At 32.3% G+C, this 18,520-nt stretch overlaps 1 protein-coding gene across 1 annotated transcript in view; it reads left to right on the top strand.

Annotated features, from left to right (window-relative positions):
* LOC129219852 (host cell factor 2-like) overlaps positions 1 to 18,520 on the top strand; it is an 86,037-nt gene that overhangs the window by 9,609 nt on the left and 57,908 nt on the right. The window contains exons 3-9 of the mRNA XM_054854163.1: positions 1,419 to 1,627; positions 1,720 to 1,911; positions 3,840 to 3,985; positions 6,222 to 6,339; positions 9,446 to 9,661; positions 11,393 to 11,452; positions 17,657 to 17,769. Of these exons, the coding sequence (XP_054710138.1) occupies positions 1,419 to 1,627; positions 1,720 to 1,911; positions 3,840 to 3,985; positions 6,222 to 6,339; positions 9,446 to 9,661; positions 11,393 to 11,452; positions 17,657 to 17,769 (1,054 nt within the window). The remainder of the gene's footprint in view (positions 1 to 1,418; positions 1,628 to 1,719; positions 1,912 to 3,839; positions 3,986 to 6,221; positions 6,340 to 9,445; positions 9,662 to 11,392; positions 11,453 to 17,656; positions 17,770 to 18,520) is intronic.

Below are 18,520 nucleotides of genomic sequence, written 5' to 3'. Positions count from 1 at the left end.
AAAAATAGTGCCTTCTCACATAATAAGGGTCCAGAAATGGGATGACCAGATGAGCGTTTCTGCAAAAACCACATGTGCAAAGCTTTATCTACTTTATCATCAAAGGATTTTTTCATCGATTTTCTATCTAAGCTTCCTTGCTCACTTTCAAGTCCCGTTAAATACTTCATAATTGATTCTTCATTCTTTTTTATATCTGATATTGTAGACTTTCCTACACCAAACTCCGCTGCTAATTTTGAAGCGGCTTCATTATTTTTCAGCCTCTTCAATATCTTTCCTTTGTCTCCTAGCGAAAGAACAACTCTTTTTCGCTTTCCAGACATCTTTTCACCTTCGTTGCAGAAAAAGAAATGAGCTAGATCGCTGGTGCAATCAACAACCGCTATCAAGAAACCTTTAGTAACAACCACTAACAACTCTATTAACAACAAGAATTAACAGCGGCTAGCAACCGATATCGACGATAACAAACTCTAAAAAAGCAGAGCACATGATTCTGAGCAACTCACTTTGTCAACGTAGATACGTCACACAAACCAGTTTTTCCCCACGTGTCCACAGCGAGGGTGGGGGGAGAAGAATGCAAACAGGAATTTTGTGCTTTGACCTTGGTTTCTCAACCCCTTTCTTCAAACCTTTTGTGTTCTCTCTTCCCACTAACAAAACTCCCCAAAAATACCTTGCAGTTTCCGAATTAAAATTTGTATGCCAAGAAAGAAAAGAAAGTTCGGAAAAAATTTTTAAAAGGCGAAAAACACGGTTCGGATAATTGGAAGTTCGGTTAAAAAATTTTAAAAGGCGAAAAACACGGTTCGGATAATTGGAAGTTCGGTTAATTGGAGTTCGGATAATCGGCGCTCTACTGTATTGTAAAAAGTCCATGACTTTTTGGACCAAACTTATAACTTCTCAGTATGCTCGCTAACAGTTAGCTGGAAAAAAGGATTGATTACATTTCTCCAGTGGAAGTTGACTTCTTTGAACAAATAATTTAAAAAGCTCATTCCAACGTAATGGATGTCCCAATCATTTATGAATGATGTTGTTTTTATAGTAACTATTTCCAAAAAAACAATCCGAATTTTAATTTTCTTCTTTGATAATTTTGGATCAATTATAAAATATCAACATCGAAAAGAAATATGAAGCATAAAGCGTGTTATAGAATCATTGATCCTAATATATTAATTGTATATTTTAGAAAACATTGACATTGATATTAATTCCCTTATAATAGTATAAATTTTTAATGTTTTATTGAGTGCTTTGTATATTCTCATTTTGAAAAGTCTTATCCCTTGGTCAGTCTGCAAACAATTGTTTTTCTACCAAAAAGCCATGTGTTTTTGTAATTAATGAAAGTTTATGTTCGTATATATTAAGCTTGTTTACTAAAGTTTGTTTGTTTTCCCTAGGTATTTAAATGACTTGTATACATTAGAATTGCGTTCTTACTCCAATTCCATGATGTGGGACATTCCACAGTACTGTGGCCAACCTCCCCCTCCAAGAGAATCTCATACGGCAGTGGCTTACACTGGTAAAAGTGATAAGCATGCTAGGCTGATAGTGTATGGTGGAATGAGTGGATGTAGGTTGGGAGACCTATGGCAGTTGAATATAGGTATTGCTTGAATACTGTGTTGAGCCTTGATAATTTGTTCAGTTATTTTCTTGTGTATATAAATACCAATGCATAATTCTTATTAATTGCAGATACAATGACATGGTCTAAACCCGTTGTTCAAGGTCTTTCACCTCTTCCACGCAGTCTTCATTCAGCCACGTTAATTGGTCACCGTATGTTGGTTTTTGGTGGATGGGTTCCTTTAGTTATGGATGACAACAAAGCAGCTGCACATGAAAAGGAGTGGAAGTGCACAAATACTCTAGCATCTTTAAATTTGGGTATGTGATTTTCCTATTTAAAAGGTTAATTTCATTCCTATCAATGATTTAATAAAACAATCCTGAGCAGGATACTAAACTTATTAGACTTGAAAAATTGTCAGCTTAAACCATTCTTTTAGGAATTTAGAAGGATATATTTTAATTTCTTTGTTTTCTTTTTTCTTCATTTTATAAGTGACATTACATTTATGTTTTGAGTGACGTTGGAAGTCATCTCGGTTTTTGACTAATTTCCTTGTGTCTCGGTAGTTCCCTTTTACCTCATAAGAATATAAAACAGAATGTAATATAAAAATAGTAAAAATATTCAAAAAGTAGGGAAAAATTCAAGCTTTGAACATACCAAAGTCTTGAGGACTTCGCACAGTACACTTTGCACAGTACTTCCTGTGCTATTGTGTTTGAGAAGTTACAATATTTTTGCAAAAATTTCTATATTTTTCTCCAAAAATCTCTATATTTTTTGTTAAAATTCCATTTTTTTTTTAAAGTGACTCACTTCCAGGTCTGAGTTCAGGATTTTAACACTGAAATGTGAAAAACAGAATTTCATTTTATTTATAATTGGTTAAATTTTGCTGATTAACCAGCGGAATTTTTTTTTTTTAAATAAAATTGTTTTACATAGTCTTTTAGCAAGAAACTGATGAATAAATTAACAATGAATGGATATAATTTTCTGCATCATGAGTATAACATGTAGTATGGAAAAAATACCAAATAAAAACAAAACTAGTCATGCAAGAACTGCAAAAAATAATCCTCATAGCTGACATACACCTAACATTACTATAAATAATGATATCCTAGTACTTTTAAGTTGCAATGCAAAAAATGAGAATTTCAGCATTGTCAAGACATAACCTATTTCTCGCTGGTTCATATATATTTCCCCCCATACCCCCATGCTAAACAATCTTTCACATTCCACAGATGATGCAGCGACACTTGCGAATTTCATCGTCAATTTACTTAGATGTGGAAATTTTACTTTTGCTGATTTCCACCATAAACATAGATCTTAATTTTTTGGTTGCTAAGGCAACAATTTATAGCTTTCTAGCTCTGCTGTATAGCATTGGTAAGACAAAGACTTTCCTGATTACTCCTTTTAGATGGCAATGGATTATTTGATTCAGATGTTAGTTCTTCAAATAGTTCAGAAAAACTCAAAAAAAAAAATCTAGGTGTTCCACTCTCTTCTACGTTTTCTTGGGAGCCATCAGCATCTTTTGATGATTAATCTTCAGGATTTTGTCTCTAAGCTATCCAGGATCAATGTTTCTATTTGGCTCCTCATGTTACTTCTTTTTCTTTGAAACTTCATCTTGAACCTTGGATCTAGTGATGATTCCAAGCCAGCATCTTTTGATTAATCTTCAGGATTTTTTTCTAAGATATGCAGGATCCATTTTTCTATTTGGGTCTTCATGTTACTTTGAAACTCCACCTTGAACCTTGGATCTAGTAATAATGTGAAGCATAATGTTTTATTTTTTAGGTATGAAGAGAATCTATTTGTTATTGGAAATTAAAGTTTTACAATTCTAGCATGAAGTCAGCTAAAATGATCTCTTTCTAATTCTTTAGTTAAAACTAAATTTAGTGTTAGAATTGTAGGAAAATTATGGAAACCAACGAATTTCTTTCACTAGGTTCCAATGTGATATTTTTATTCTGCAAATAGTGTATTATACAGTCTGTAAAAAACTGATAACTGTTTTTAAGTAATTCTTATCATATCTACCTTAATAATTTTACCATTGAGTTAGACATCTCATTAGCATTAGGGTTACTAATTCGTCTATTAGTAGTGGTAAGTATTAGTGCAACGGAATTACTTCCTGTTGATGCGAAATTGTTTTAAAAAATTGCATTTTGAACAATGTAATATATTAATAACAAAAACATTACTTTTTTTGCAGAAACTATGACTTGGGAAGCACTTGCAATGGATGGGTTTGAAGATGCTGTTCCACGTGCTAGAGCTGGACACTGTTCTGTTGCGATAAATTCTCGCTTGTACATCTGGAGTGGACGGGACGGATATCGGAAAGCATGGAATAACCAGGTGGTGTATATCTGACCAAAGTTTTCCAACTCTTTATAATATTTACAACTGTTTACAGGGGTAGAAGTAGTCCTATATATCCTATATTTCCTATATATGTCCTATATTACCCTAGTTTGTTATAATGATTTATAGAAAATGACTATTGAAAAGCCTTTAGGTTACTTGATTTGCACTTTATCTTACAAGTTGACAAAAGATAATTCAAGACTGCTTAAAAACGAGATATATGTATAATTTTTTTTTTTTTTTTTGAAGTATCTGCCAGCACCCGTCTGTTTAAATTTTGTTGTAAGTGTAGAGTATTTTTGACAAAATTTAAAAATTGTTTTAAGAGAAAGCTTCAGTTATCCATATTTGATGACAAGCTCTCCAAACTTTTGATAAAGCACTTTGTTAATGAATCTTCACAAACAACAAAATGTGGTGAAGATTCAGCCATTATGAATACAAAAAAAAAAAAAAAAAAAAAAATCTATTTAAAATATTTAAATGTAGGTAATTATGCAAAAAAAAAAAAAAAAGAGAGAGAGAGATTTATATGAAAATGTTTGAGGAATGGAGATTTGATGTACTTGGCAAAAGTTGAAATGCAGAAAAATGTTAGGCAAAAACTTTTCCAAAATATATATATAAACAATGATTGTAAATAGATTTCAGATTGTTTAGATTTGTTTTAAAATATTTTTTGTATATAAGTAAACTTATTTTCTTATTACATTATTCTTTCAGGAACAGGAAACTCATTCTAAGTATCATTTTTATTTCGGTTTTTAAACCGTATGCAGTATGATTCATTGATGATAATTGGTGCAAAGATAATTAGAAAAAATAAACTGTGTATTGTTTTTTCACATCAAAATCATTAATAAAACATGTCCTACATTTGTCCTATATTTTTCGTGGAAAATGTCCTATATATTACAAATCAATCACTTCTACTCCTGTTTTTAACTTTTTAATGCTATATCTATATTTTGAAGCAAACCAATAATTATGTTCAGGGAAAGCAATTCCTGTTTTTTGAATCAAAATAGATTTTATTTATCTTGCTCTCCTTGTTTGCAGTTTATCTCTCCTGATTTAAAATATATTTTAAACAAACTTTTTGTTTAAAAAAAAAAAGCTTAAAGTTTTGATCATTTGATTAAATTTAATATTATAAGTTTTGACCATTAATTGCTTGTTGCAGTATTTTACTATGGGAGTTAATAAGATTTGAGACTTCCCCCTCTCACTGATCAATGCATTAATTAAAATATGTAAAATTTCCATTCACTAAAAATCGACAGCAAATTTGGTAGACTGAACAAAGCGACGATAATTTTTAAAAATTGCTCGATTTTTCATTTCCTGAAGCATTTTTGGTTTTCCACATCTAGAACAAATACAAAAATTAAGTGGTAATACATTAGAAAGAAATTTTGATGAATTAAACATTTTTCATTAAAAATTACTTTATTTACTAACATTTTTTGTTCGAAATTTTGATTTATTTTTAAAATTAAAAAATAGTTATAAATTAAAAAAAAAATCCTTACTCTTTGAATTGATTAAAAAAAAAAAAAACTTGTAAAATAAAAACCTACATTTTGGACACATGCTGACATTGAACAAGTTCTTCACTGAAAATTGCATGTCATGCTTAAATTGCATCATTTTGTATCCTGTAAAGCTAAAAATAATTATGTTCTTTTAACCTATGTAATGGTGATTGTATTCCAGAAGAGGGGGTGGGAGATCAGGAGTTTTTGGGATGCCGCAATCTTTCATAAGTCTGACCTCACCATTCATGTTAAGAATTCATACGGTAATTTTATAGATAAATCTTCCCTTACGAAGGGTGGAAATAGTTGAAAGGTCAAAGGAATGGTTTAAGAAGTTGAAGAAAATCTTGTTGGCCTTCTGAGCACATTTAGTTTTTTTTTTTCACATCCTTAGCCTCTAAAGAACTAACATGAAAACAGCATTAACAATTCCATTGCTGAGCTGAGCTTGAACGTACATTTTTGAAAACAGCAAAATATGGTAAGAATCTGATGACTGGCAAACACTGTGGACTGGTTGGGGTCCTTCAAACCAGTGGTTGAGAATTCTTGTTATAAAATGCAAGAAAATAGCATTGAAGAACTCTCATTTTATTGAATAAATGAACCTAATTTCAATATGCAAGTAATGGATGAGAACCCTGAAATGTGTACAACTTTAGTTTTTAAAAGTTGCTTTCTAATTTTAGGTGTGTTGTAAAGATCTGTGGTTTTTGGAAACCGAAAAACCTTCTTCGCCATCTCGAGTTCAGCTCATACGAGCTTCAACCAACTCATTGGAAGTTCATTGGGGCTCTGTTCCAACAGGTACTGGCCTAAGTCCAGTTCTTTCAAATTTTTATATATTTAAATATTTTGTTATCGTCATTTTGATGAAGAAATATCTTTTTTATTCTTTGAAAGAAATTCATTTCAGGTGTCATTCTTTGTTATAGTAATCAATTTATGTTTTTTGTTAAATTTATCTTTTCATGGTTTTAAAATATTGATTACAATTGTGAAATGTGATATGCACTGTTGCCAATTTAGAATTCATATTTATCATTAAACTTAGGGATCCATTATTTGGCAGGAAAATTTGAACAAAATGAATTTGTCTTTGCATACAGTCAAGCCCGCTTATTAGAATATCGTTTAAAAGACTATCCTGCTTAATGTAATACATTTTCAATGTACCGAACTGTTGATGTCTATTATTTTAATCCTGTTTAATGGAATCAGGGTTCATACGGGTCATGGAAATCCTGGAAAGTCATGGAAAAAAATGTAGGGAATTTCAGACCTGGAAAAGTCATGGAAAATTTTTTAAACTCATGAAAAAATGTCCGGGGCAAAGAAAAAGTAACAGTTGCTGTAAGAGCATCAGAAATAGTGAGTGATTTAACAGTCTTACATATTAAAACTGAAAAATTGAATGATCCCAAAAACAATTCTGAATTTTGAAATCTCATTACATCCGCTTCTGTAGCAGTCGCTCGTCTTTTTTTGCAATGTGATTTTACTGCTTGGACATCACTCGTTTTGCATTTACCATTATTTTCAAGACTTTTTATATTCTGTAGTAGTGAACTTGATTTTGCCCCGCCACTTAAAAAATGAAATTCAATTGCATCCGAGTTCGTTTCCATCACTCGTAAAAACTTGATTACTAAATTTATCAGAGTTTATCTCAATTTGTTGAAAGTTTTAGAAAATGAAGATCTTTAGTCAGGTGATAAAACACAGAAATAGGGAAATTCTAATACTCTAAAATAGTACTGCCCATCATACGGCCCGCAGAATTAATCCATGCGACCCACTGCTACTTTCAATGTCAGGAATCAAACCCTATGTTCAGGAATTTCTGAACCTACTAATTTATATGCATTTGAAAATGTGCAAATTATTAAATAAGTACATTTGAATCAGAAGATTTATTCGCTACTGAATGTTTTTCTTTCTTTTTTTTAAATATAAATATCTGGTTTAGAAACATGAATTTACTAAAGAATGGCTTTTCTTTAATGAACCAAAGTACTGTCAAGCTATGTGTATGCTTAAATGCACTGCTGATGCTAAAAGGCAACCTTTGAAGCAAATTTATTGAAAACTTAGTAATGACTCATTCAACTTTTGTCCCATTCATGATCATTTTACCTGTTTATGAAGATTATTAGACATTTAAGCACCATTATATTTCATTCTCTGTAGTTTTACTTAAAGCCCTTAGTTACTTTTACTACTTTACTAAAAGTTATATGATGAAGACAAATAAGAATAGTTTAGTTCTTAGATGTACACTGATAATTTTTCAATCACAAGTAAGTGCTTCGATGAGGTCGAAGCATTCACGTACAAGTTTCGCTAATGCTCATTTCCAAAAAATTTCCAGTTTGAAATTAAATAGTACTATTCTCTTCATGTAACAAGGTCATGAAATTTTTTTATGAAGTCATTAAAAAGTCTTGGAAAAGTCATGGAATTTTTTCATCCGAATAGAGTATGAACCCTGTGGAATATCCCACTTATTAGAATACTTTTTCGTAGAAATTTGGCTATTCCATTAAGCAAGCTCGACTGTATTTATTTTACTTTGCTCTGTGTCGGAACTGGTGAAACAAAAGACCATAGCTATATTAGGCTGCAGGGGGTCACTGCAAGCTTCTCTCAGCCCCTCATTAGATTGTAAAGGAACACACAGCTTAGACTCACTGGAGAAAAGAAATACAAAGCATTTTCCCACTTTCTAAAGGTGGAAATTAGCCATCAAATCAAATTGTGGCCAAAAGTGAAGAGGCCTTATTCGGTTTCTTTCTTGCTGATGATTACAAGAAACCTTTTTTTTTATTCACTTAATAGTCAACTTCACGAAAAGTAGGGGTGCTAAAAATGTTATTCAGAAATCAAGCAAACCCTTATTGGGAAGTATTTAAGAATGAAAGAAAAAAAAGGGAAATCCTCATATAAATAATAGCCAATGATAAAGTAGCCTGCTTGTTTCAACAATGAAACTCGCGCCACGGCATGATAATTTGATAATATGTTTTGGTAATGTTTAACACACAGGAAAATGCTTTATTGTGACAAGGCAGAACTTGATCCGGTGACTTAACTGTTTTACTGGTAAAACTGGTCATTTTAGGAGAATAAAGAAACGTAAAAATGGTCAACAATGACCACTATCTACTGGAGTTAATGTTTAATCCACTGGGGTTAGGGTTAGACTGCTAAATGTTACTTAAACTACCAAAATATCACCAACCAGGCAATTGCTGCATTCAAATGTATATAAAAGCAAATTTTCACCCGTCATATGATGATGGGCGACTTTCTAGTAAATATAATAATAAAATGTGAAATTTTGTTCTTAATATTTAGTTTTATCCACCATTAATTCAAAACTAGATCAGTTAATGTAAATTAAGAACATCAAACTACTAATTTCTTTGTTAAATCTGTAATTTTATTAGAAACTGATGTATGATTATGAATTAAAAAACTATTCCGGTTATGACGTCACTCTGGCTATGAGGACACGTTGACAGTCCCAAAAGTGACGTGATAACAAGGTTCGACTGCATAAACTTTTTTAGCAGTACAAAGTATAATGAAAAGCATTTGCTGGAATAGTTTTGAAAAATTTTGTAAGGGTTTTAAACCCTAAAAACTCACCTCTTGGTGAGGGTGGTGGGCCACTTTGGGAACCTCCTGGCCATGGTTATGCCAGGGGTTCCCAAAATGGCTGCCTCTTTCATGATATCAATATATATGTTATACATAAATTAGACTGAGGTGCCATGATAAAACTATCTTCAAAGTGGGATATCAATGAAAATTAAAATGTTCAAGTTTATGAATTTGTTCAGCAATTTTTTTAAAATTGGTAGATTATGCTCTTTGTGCTGTGATTTGCTAATTAGTAAACCTCTTTTAGCGGACTCTTATCTATTGCAACTTCAGAGGTACGACATGCCCCCTACTTCTCCACAGATGCCAGGGACTGGCTGCGCTCCAACTCCTACGTCGCCAGTTACAACCGCTCCCTTGACTCCTGTGCAGTCGCAGAGTACGCCATCTATTGCCAACACTCAAAATCAACCTGCAGTTGCAACATCTCTTCTTGCTTCACCAACACCTGCAGTGACAACTGGTAATATTTTGAACTTTTGAGAACTTTAATGTAGGGGTGTAAGAAATAATTGGCATTCTGCCTTTTTGCTCAGCTGAACACCGATTACATAATTTAGCTGATTTTTGAACCTCACCATTTTTGGCGTGTGAATACTGATAACCTATTTGGCTGATTATTTGAACTTATACAATCGTAGCAATGAGTAGAAAATGGAGGTGCCCATAAATTTTAAACAATTCTATTTACTATAGCAGTGGTTGGAGTTACCTTAATTTTCCTTAAATTCTTAAATTTTTTTTTACAACTTTCCTGAAATTTTGAGTTTTGTTCTAAATATCCTAAAATTTTCATTACTTTGCACCAGTGGTGCCTGACAATTTTCCCCATTTCATAACCACTTGCTTGAAACATTTTCTCTTTATAGTCAATAAAAGTAAGGTTTCAAAGAAATTTTTGAAGGAAGTCTGTGGCGGGCTGCGTCCAGGAGACCCAATAGCACCTACATTCTTGAAATTTCGTACACTATTACTTCGAGCCCCGGGGGTGTGCACCTGGGGTTTTGTTTTTTTAAATTCAAATGACCTTTTTGGTAAATAATTTTTTAAGCTCAAATTTCGTGTAAATTGCCTATTATTGCCTATTAAAGGGGTGAAAAATTACTTTCACTTATTAATACTATATTTTGTTGGAAAGGGTAGAATTTTCCGCATTCTACGTAATTTGTTTCAATGCTCTAACTTAAATACAGTGTAGTTTATTCGCGTTTTTAGCTCGAACTTTTTTAGGCTTTTTAGGTTAAAATTTAGGCACTACTTTCATCATTAAATCTGTCGGTAAAAAGCAAAGGAATTGTCCCACAGTTTTCTTTTTGACACCACTGAAAAGAGCGACTTTTTTTACTCCAGATCTAACTTGACCTATGGTCGAAAAGCTTGGCTTCTATCTCAAAAGGAAAGAAAGTTACAAGCCATAAAATTTTTTTTAATAATCTCGTCTCCATTAAAATTATTGTTTTATTTGGCGTTGCCATAGTTACATCTTTTCGATTTGCATGTTTCTTCTTTCTTATTCACAAACTTTAAGGGTTTCGATTTTAATAGAAAATCTTAGGCTCAACTCAATTCAAGCCCCGAGCTAAAGTGCAAAATATATTACTAGAGACCACGAATATGAAAGCGACTTTTTAAAAGTACAAAACTGCAGTTTTTCAATGCTCATGAGCCCCTTGGCCCTTATGGCTCTGCAAGTTGGTACCAGTTATTTTGAAACCAAGGGAAGGGCGTTTTTAATCTGTTTCTTTTTAATTGATGATTTAAATCTTTGCGAATCAAATAAGATTGTGAAGCAATCTTTGGGGGTTGGTAAGGTTAGCGAGCAGAGCCCGCTAGTATTTTTATACTCATTTTATTAATTTGATAGTTGGAAGTTATTTCAGCTTGTCGTCACCCCACAGCAACAGTAAGGCATCAAATCTCAGGTACTTAGTACCCTACTCTTGCTTTAAGGGATGATGTGTTATCTTAGATTAGATTATTTTTTATCCGAATAATTAATCTTTTGTTTTTGTTTATACATTTTTCGTGAATTTGCAGTTCTCAATTGTTAGCTCTTGATTTGTATTTATTTTTCATCTGTGACCGCTTGCTGTTCGAAATAATCGAGAAACTACAATATTTGAATATTCATGTAATATAAATTCATGTTTATATATTTTTTCTGTGTTATTTACTGATAAATCCTTTATACCAGCACAAGCCCAAACTCTGGTTCGGTTAGCAATGAATCCTGTAAGCACTCAAGCCGCAAAACGTAAGTCATATACATATGAACTATGCATACATTTATGCATACTAATTATTGTTTTCTTTTAATTGAAAATACTACTGTCCTGGAACTTGCTTTCATGAAACAAAAAATTAGTTTTCAAATTGTTCAAATTTTCATGAACATAAGAAAGCAACGATGCTTCAGCTCTGCATGTAGTAGATAAATAAGTATTCAAATAAGTATACAATATTTTTCTTGCTAATGTAATTAGATTATAATGAAAATAAAATGATTACTATGCAATATTTCAAGCTTCTAACTTTCTCTAAATTTTATGTAATTCATTATTAAAATACAAGCAGAAATAGGGTTAAAGGAAAAATAGAAATGTCAATGTATCAAGTAAAAACATCTATTTACATGTAAAACTACTGTATTGCCCCACATTATCCGGCATGCCAGAAAAAAGCGAGGTTGACCAGCATGCTGGATAATTCAAGCTTTATTTTGCAACAAAACAAAAGTAAATTTCCCCATTCAGTTCCAATCAGAAAGCAACCACTGTTAAAAAAAAAAAAAAAAAAAAAAAAAAAAAAGTAACCTTCTTTCAAAAAATGTGTATTGCATATAATTCATTTCTGGTAGGTCATTATTAATGGATTTAATTATATGCCAATAAAGTAATCAATTCAGAAGCAATCATCATTACTGCGATTTGTTCATAAATTTTTTTAAATAAATTATTTTAGGTTCTTTTTAGAGAGATAAGTTTAATTTTTATTTATGATAAATTCTTTAAACTGTTTATTAATGCTAATGAGATATGTATAAAGCTTATATTCATTATATTTTTTATCGTATTAATTTTTATTTCCTAGCTTCAATTTTTCTGGCATGCCAGAAAAGACCAGGCAAGTGTTATTGAAAATCTGGTGATCCTTGAATTTTGCGCCATGCTTTATAATGCAGGGTAATACGCTAGTTCAGGGGTGCTGTTTTGGTTATACTCCAGAATTCTAGTATTTTTGTATTTAAATACTGAGATCCCAGTATCTTTTCCAGTAGTTTGAAATTTTCTTCCATTACCCTACTCAACACCAGAAATGCATCCAATTCAAAAATAGCTAAATTTCTAAAGTATTTTGCCTCTCTAAACACGAAAATCACCATCCGAAATTATTAGTGATGATTCACTGCTCAAGTTGACTCTGTATCTTGACAAATGATAAGCTCTAGTTGTCAAAATACAGAGCCAACTGGGACAGTGAAATCTCACTAATGCTCTTTTTCCATGGTAGATGGGTGCACCCTCCCCCCCCCCCCCATGAGGCTGTCTTCTAAACTTTGATATATGGTCAGGATAGACAATCTCACAACATTACACAGAAATTGACTACAAGAAACTTAAATTTTGGGAAGAGAAATGCTCAAAATGAGCCTTTTATAGATCCATCCCCATGTCTGCTTCCACCCATGCTCATTCTGCTGGGCATAATGAAGAACTTCTTGAAAGATGGGTTTCCATTACCTTAGAGGAAAATTTCCAAGATATGTTGAAGCTAAGGTTAAGGAGAGAATTTTTAACGGCTCTTCAAGTACGCGCAATTATGAAAATCACTGTTTTTGAAAAAAAAAAAAAAAAAAGTTTAAAGGGAAGTAAGACTTTAAGGTAGGAAGCCTTTAAGGTAAGCTTGCCAGACATCCCAGTTTTCAGACAAAATCCCGATGTCCCAGCTGGTTTACTTCACGTCCCGGAAAAAGATAAATTTGATTACAAATGACCAAAATGGTCTAAACATTATTAGCTGTGAAGGATTATATTTAGGATAATTACTTTATCATTTGTAAATTTCACTCGTAAAATTAATACCGAATTAGCTTGTGAGAATTTTTACAACAAGATTAAATTTAAAAAAAAAACTGTCTAAAAAGTCCTAAAAAATATAAAGTCTAAGTATTGTTCAATTTTTTACTCTGCATTCAAAGTGTTTTTTCTAACTAAAATAAATTGTAAATATTTACATCAAAGGAGTAAAATTTTCAAATTTTATCTGCTTATGTCACTTTTTACTACCCATTTTAGGTTTATACTTAGCAACCATTTATTCATAGCATAGAGAAAAAACTGCCCAATAAAACACTGCAAAAATTGGCCAAAGATGTTTACCCTTTTGAATACTAGCAACAAGAGGGGATAGGGGGCATTCCGGTGTCCCGGCTTTACATTTTAGAAATCTGGCAAGCCTACTTTAAGGGTATATTACAAGTATTTCTTAGCAGCAGAGAAGACAGTAACAAAAACAGTCGCACGAAAAACCCCTACGGAAGTTCTGTGACCAAGACTAGTATTAATTGGTACGTTTGCTTATTCCATAGTAACCGTGGGCAGACAGTAACTTCATATTTCATTAAGGATTTCATCAAACTTGTTTATTTTTCCCCTTTTTTTTAAATTCTAGAAACTATGTAATTAATATATCTCATTCATTCATTAAAAATAGTTAAAACACGTTTTTTAATATTGGGAACTATGTTTGAAAAATGATCCTCTCCTCTTTTGATTTTTATTTTTTAAACATTTCAAGTACTCACAATCATACCTTTATTAGTTACAAGGGGAAAAAATTCAAATGGAATTGGAGGAGCTGTATATATCCAAGTTAGTACGCTTTGATAATCTCAATTTTCCTCTCCCCAAGCTCCATTGGCCCTTATTTCATACTAGCTTTTACCCGTGACTTCGCTCACGTTAATATAGATTATTTTAATTGATTCATGTTAATGGTCAACATAGGCATATGTAAAATCGTTACCAAAAATGGTTTGTCCCCAGTTTCACCGACATTTTAAATTTCCTCCCCCCTTTAATATACCAAAAAGGATGACTAAAACTGAAAAACGGGAGGGGGGATGAAATGTCGGCAAAACTGGGGAGACACCCAAAAATCACACAATATAAATCAGAAAACAGGGTTGCCATGCACCGGGAAAACAGGGAAAAACTGGAATTGTCAGGGAAAATGAAAATGGCCGAAAATCAGGGAAATGTCAGGGAAAATGAAAAATTGCATATTTCCGATAGATCTTGATCGTTCTTAGCGCGGCCCGTGGTATATGACGTCAAAAAAAAAAAAAGCTTTCAACCTTGTTTTTTTCGCCACCATTCCCATTCCCCATTGGTCGTTTTGTCATTCCCTTCTTCTTCCCCCTGCAGTTCTTTTTATCAACTCTCTGCCATTGGCGTTTGCGCCATAGCAGTCGGGAGCGGACATGCAACGCTGCTTGTTTACGTCTGCAGTTCTGAAGTTGTTATGATACACAGTACATTGTTTTGTCTGCGACTGAAGTTCTTAATGAGCTGCAATAATCTTTTCATATTTTATATTATTTCTTTAAATTGATTAATGAAATCGTATTCTTCTAAACAATTTTGTTCTGTAAATTTAGCTCATTAGACAATTTTAAACTTAGAAAGTTTCTTTTTTACAGAAGTATCATAATCTTTTAGTATTTTAGTAGTGATCTTTAAAGACTTTCAATGCTCTTCTTTCTTTCAAAATAAAAGAAATCCGATTAAAAAAAAAATCTGCACATCAGAGAAGTTTCTGATCATTGCTCAAAATTTAACTTTATGACAGGGCAACCACAGGAATGATTATGGCGCAAGTTGCGGCTTTAAAATTTTTTTTTTGGGGGGGGGGAGGGGGATTTTTTAATTATTTATTTAACTTTATTTTTATTCAAATTATTTACTCATATTATTTTACTTTATTATTTTCATCTGTGTGTATGTATTTTTTTGCGGAGGAGCGAGCACACTTTTCTTTCAAAACAATAATAATTAAAAATAAATAAATAGGAAAAAAAATAAATAAAAAAAGAGGGTAAAAAATAAAAGCGCTAAGGCGTTCAGAAATATTGGGGGGGGGGGGGGGGAGGAGGGGAGCACCCCTGTTTTATGAGCAACAAACAGGGGAAATATGTGAAGCTAAAAGATGCATGATTTTTTTACAGGCCAAAGTCTAAAAGCGCTGTGAATTCAATGGATTGGAGGGATGGAAGGCAATAATTGAAAAAGTTTAGGTTTCATATTTTTTTAGTTCAGATTATTTTAGCAATTAACTTTATTCACAATTGTTAATTTCGCAGTTCTTTCACTTGATGTAAGGCAGTGGCTCCTCGCTATTGAAAATTAGATATGCTACATTTACATTAATTGTTTATTACAGTTATTTGCTTCACTTGTGTTAGTACATTAGGGTAGTTCAAAAATACACTTAAAAAAAGGTTTCTCCTAGAAAACAGGACACCACTCAAATGTTTTTAGACATGTGGATAGTGAAATACTGGAAGAATTTCAACTTCCTATCCCAACTGAAAGCCGGTGCTCGACCCCCTCCCCAAACTTCATAAGTATGGGGAGGGGGTTAAAAAATACATTGAACTGAAAAAACAATGTTACACACTATAATCTACACGCATTATATGCACGTTATATGCATATTCATTGCAATAAAATAATTACTTACATAAAAAAACAGCTAGGGAAATTAAATGTTTCTAAATTTGACTTTTTATATTATAGGGCTAATGTTAAATATAGGGGTCATTGAGCAACCTCTTAAAATTTGTGTAAGAAGCTAAAACTTTTGCAGCACAATACTATTAGTAAGTTTAAAAAAGATAAGGGGGGGGGGGGTCTTGGACTCGACCTGAGAGAAAAAAAAATTTAACCAACCTTAGTACATATTTTTGACTATTTCAGCTTGATTAAATTAAATTTGGTAACCATTGTTTGCAAAGTTGGAAAATGAGGTGAGTTTTATCAAAATTTGAGATGTATATATTAATGTTGCAAAATGAAGGTGGAGATCGATAACCTGGAATTTTTCTCAAAACCACCTGGAAATGTCAGGGAATTTCATTCTTGAACTTCCGTGGCAACCCTGGAAAAACATTTAAGAGCAATAAGGAAGTTAGTAAGGGTAATTCTTAAAAATTCCAATTCAAGTGAGGTCAATAATTCTTAGCTATAGTCAAACATTTCCCTTATAATCCCAATCACCGTCAAATGGTGTCCAGCGCTACGCCAGCTATCTAAATTATTGCATAGCTTCTTGCCAAAGAAAGGAACGGAGCTCTGGTGACGCATGTCCCTCTTGAATAGACAAAGAGAAATATGCTTAAAATTGTAAAAGCAAAAGTCCCAGAATAGGGTCAACAGTCACAACGAATTCTGATTCCAATAACGTCCCTTTAGAGTGAGAGCATCGAACTTTTTAAAATTCCCATCAGAAGAAAATCAACTGTTTCTTACTAACGTCAACAGTCCTGTTTAAAATACCAAAAAAGTTCAGTGTAAGCAAAACAGGTTTTTCCCCCCATTTTAAATTCCCATTTTATATTGAGGACAATAGTACAAAAAACTTCACATTTCGGAAAGAAAATCATTCCCTAAAGTCTCTATTAGAATGGTGATTTCAGCTTTTTCGAATAAAATCGACCTCCCTTTCAAAATCTCAGTCATGATTAATTCCAAAAATCTTCATCAGTAAAGGTTTGATAGCATAAAAAACAAAACAAGAAAAAAAAAAAAAACAATATTCTCTAATGTCTCCATTAAAATAAGGACATTAATTCCACAAAATCCTTATTATGATTTTTTTCTTTGAACATCAGTCTAAAACTTTAAAGTAGGAATTTAAATGGAGGGAGCAAGTCCAATCATTGGCTTAGCAAAAGCTGACACTAACAGCCCAAGTCACGTGATTCAACAACGACGAATGGTTGGTACGTTTTGCGTGAAACAAACAAAGAAACCTGATTCCTTCCAATGCTTTGCTTTGAAATCTATCACGTGACTTGGGGTCTTGGTTTCATGAATCAAAGTCTTAACTCCCTCCATTTTATTTCTTTTAAATGTCTGAAACCTTCTCTATATGGCTATTGAAGTACAAACTGTTTAAAAAAATGTAGCTGCCCGTAATCCTCCTATACTTGCTTTAGTTATTTTGGGAAATTTCAATTATTGCGGGTTCTTTCTGCAATTTAAAATATTACCAAATTTTACCAAATTATCCAAAAATAGTTTTGGGATACCTTGGATAAGGCTTCCCCTACCTACTTTGTAAAACTGTGTGTTACTAATTTTCGTTGAAGTTGGACGTGGCAGCTGCTTAAGCTGATTTATGCTCGCTAATTGATTATAAGCTTGAATTCTATATTTTAACTTTTCAATTTTCACAGCTGGGACTCTTACTGTGATGCAGTCTCGAAATTCTCTTCCTACCCAGCAAATCAGAGTCGTTACTCAAACACCAACTGGTACACATGTAGTACGTCCTTTGGTGACAAATGCAGTAAGTCAAGATTTTTCTTTTTTAAAAATAATTTGATGAAAATATATAATATTTTACCCCCGGTAGGAGAAAGATGACATTAAAATGTCCTTCGCAGATTTCTAAGAAGGTCAGCACACTGTTAGTTCTGAATTGGAGAAAGCAATGAACGAGAATTTTCAATAGACAATATTTTGAAACTAACTTTTGTATACTTTACTTGCAACATTTAATTTTTAAGTATTACTTAGTATTGATTTCTAATTTTATTACTTGTTTAATGTTGGTTTACTTTGTAGGCTATTTTTGTGGTTTCTAATCAGCTTAGCAAGCTAGGGGGTAAGGAAATTTCTGCTACTGAGATTATAGTTTTACTTATGTAAATTTTGGTTAAGGATAATGTGTAAGGATTTAATGAAAGATTATTAACAGTATTCTGATCATGCAATTCAGAACTGAAATTTAACAGTTGAAAGTTAGAAAAAACAAAAAAACTTCATATTTCATAAATTTTGCATATAAATATTGAAAGATTTCTAAAAGAGATCAACTTTATTTACTTTAAAAATATGATTCATTTTGAATTATTATATTGTGCACAAAAATGGGAAGTGAGGGTGGATCAAAACGCAGAAGAAAAAATTAAGAAGCAATCAAAGATAAATTTATTGTAAACATCAATAAGTGATGTCTAGAATGAAAAATAATTGAATATCTATATTGTATTCTATTGTTAACCAAATAGAACTATATTAAAGTATGTATCTAGAAC

The sequence above is a fragment of the Uloborus diversus genome, chromosome 4 (genome assembly GCF_026930045.1).
Source record: "Uloborus diversus isolate 005 chromosome 4, Udiv.v.3.1, whole genome shotgun sequence".
NCBI classification, from domain to species: domain Eukaryota; kingdom Metazoa; phylum Arthropoda; class Arachnida; order Araneae; family Uloboridae; genus Uloborus; species Uloborus diversus.
This window is presented reverse-complemented; position numbering and strand designations above follow the sequence as displayed.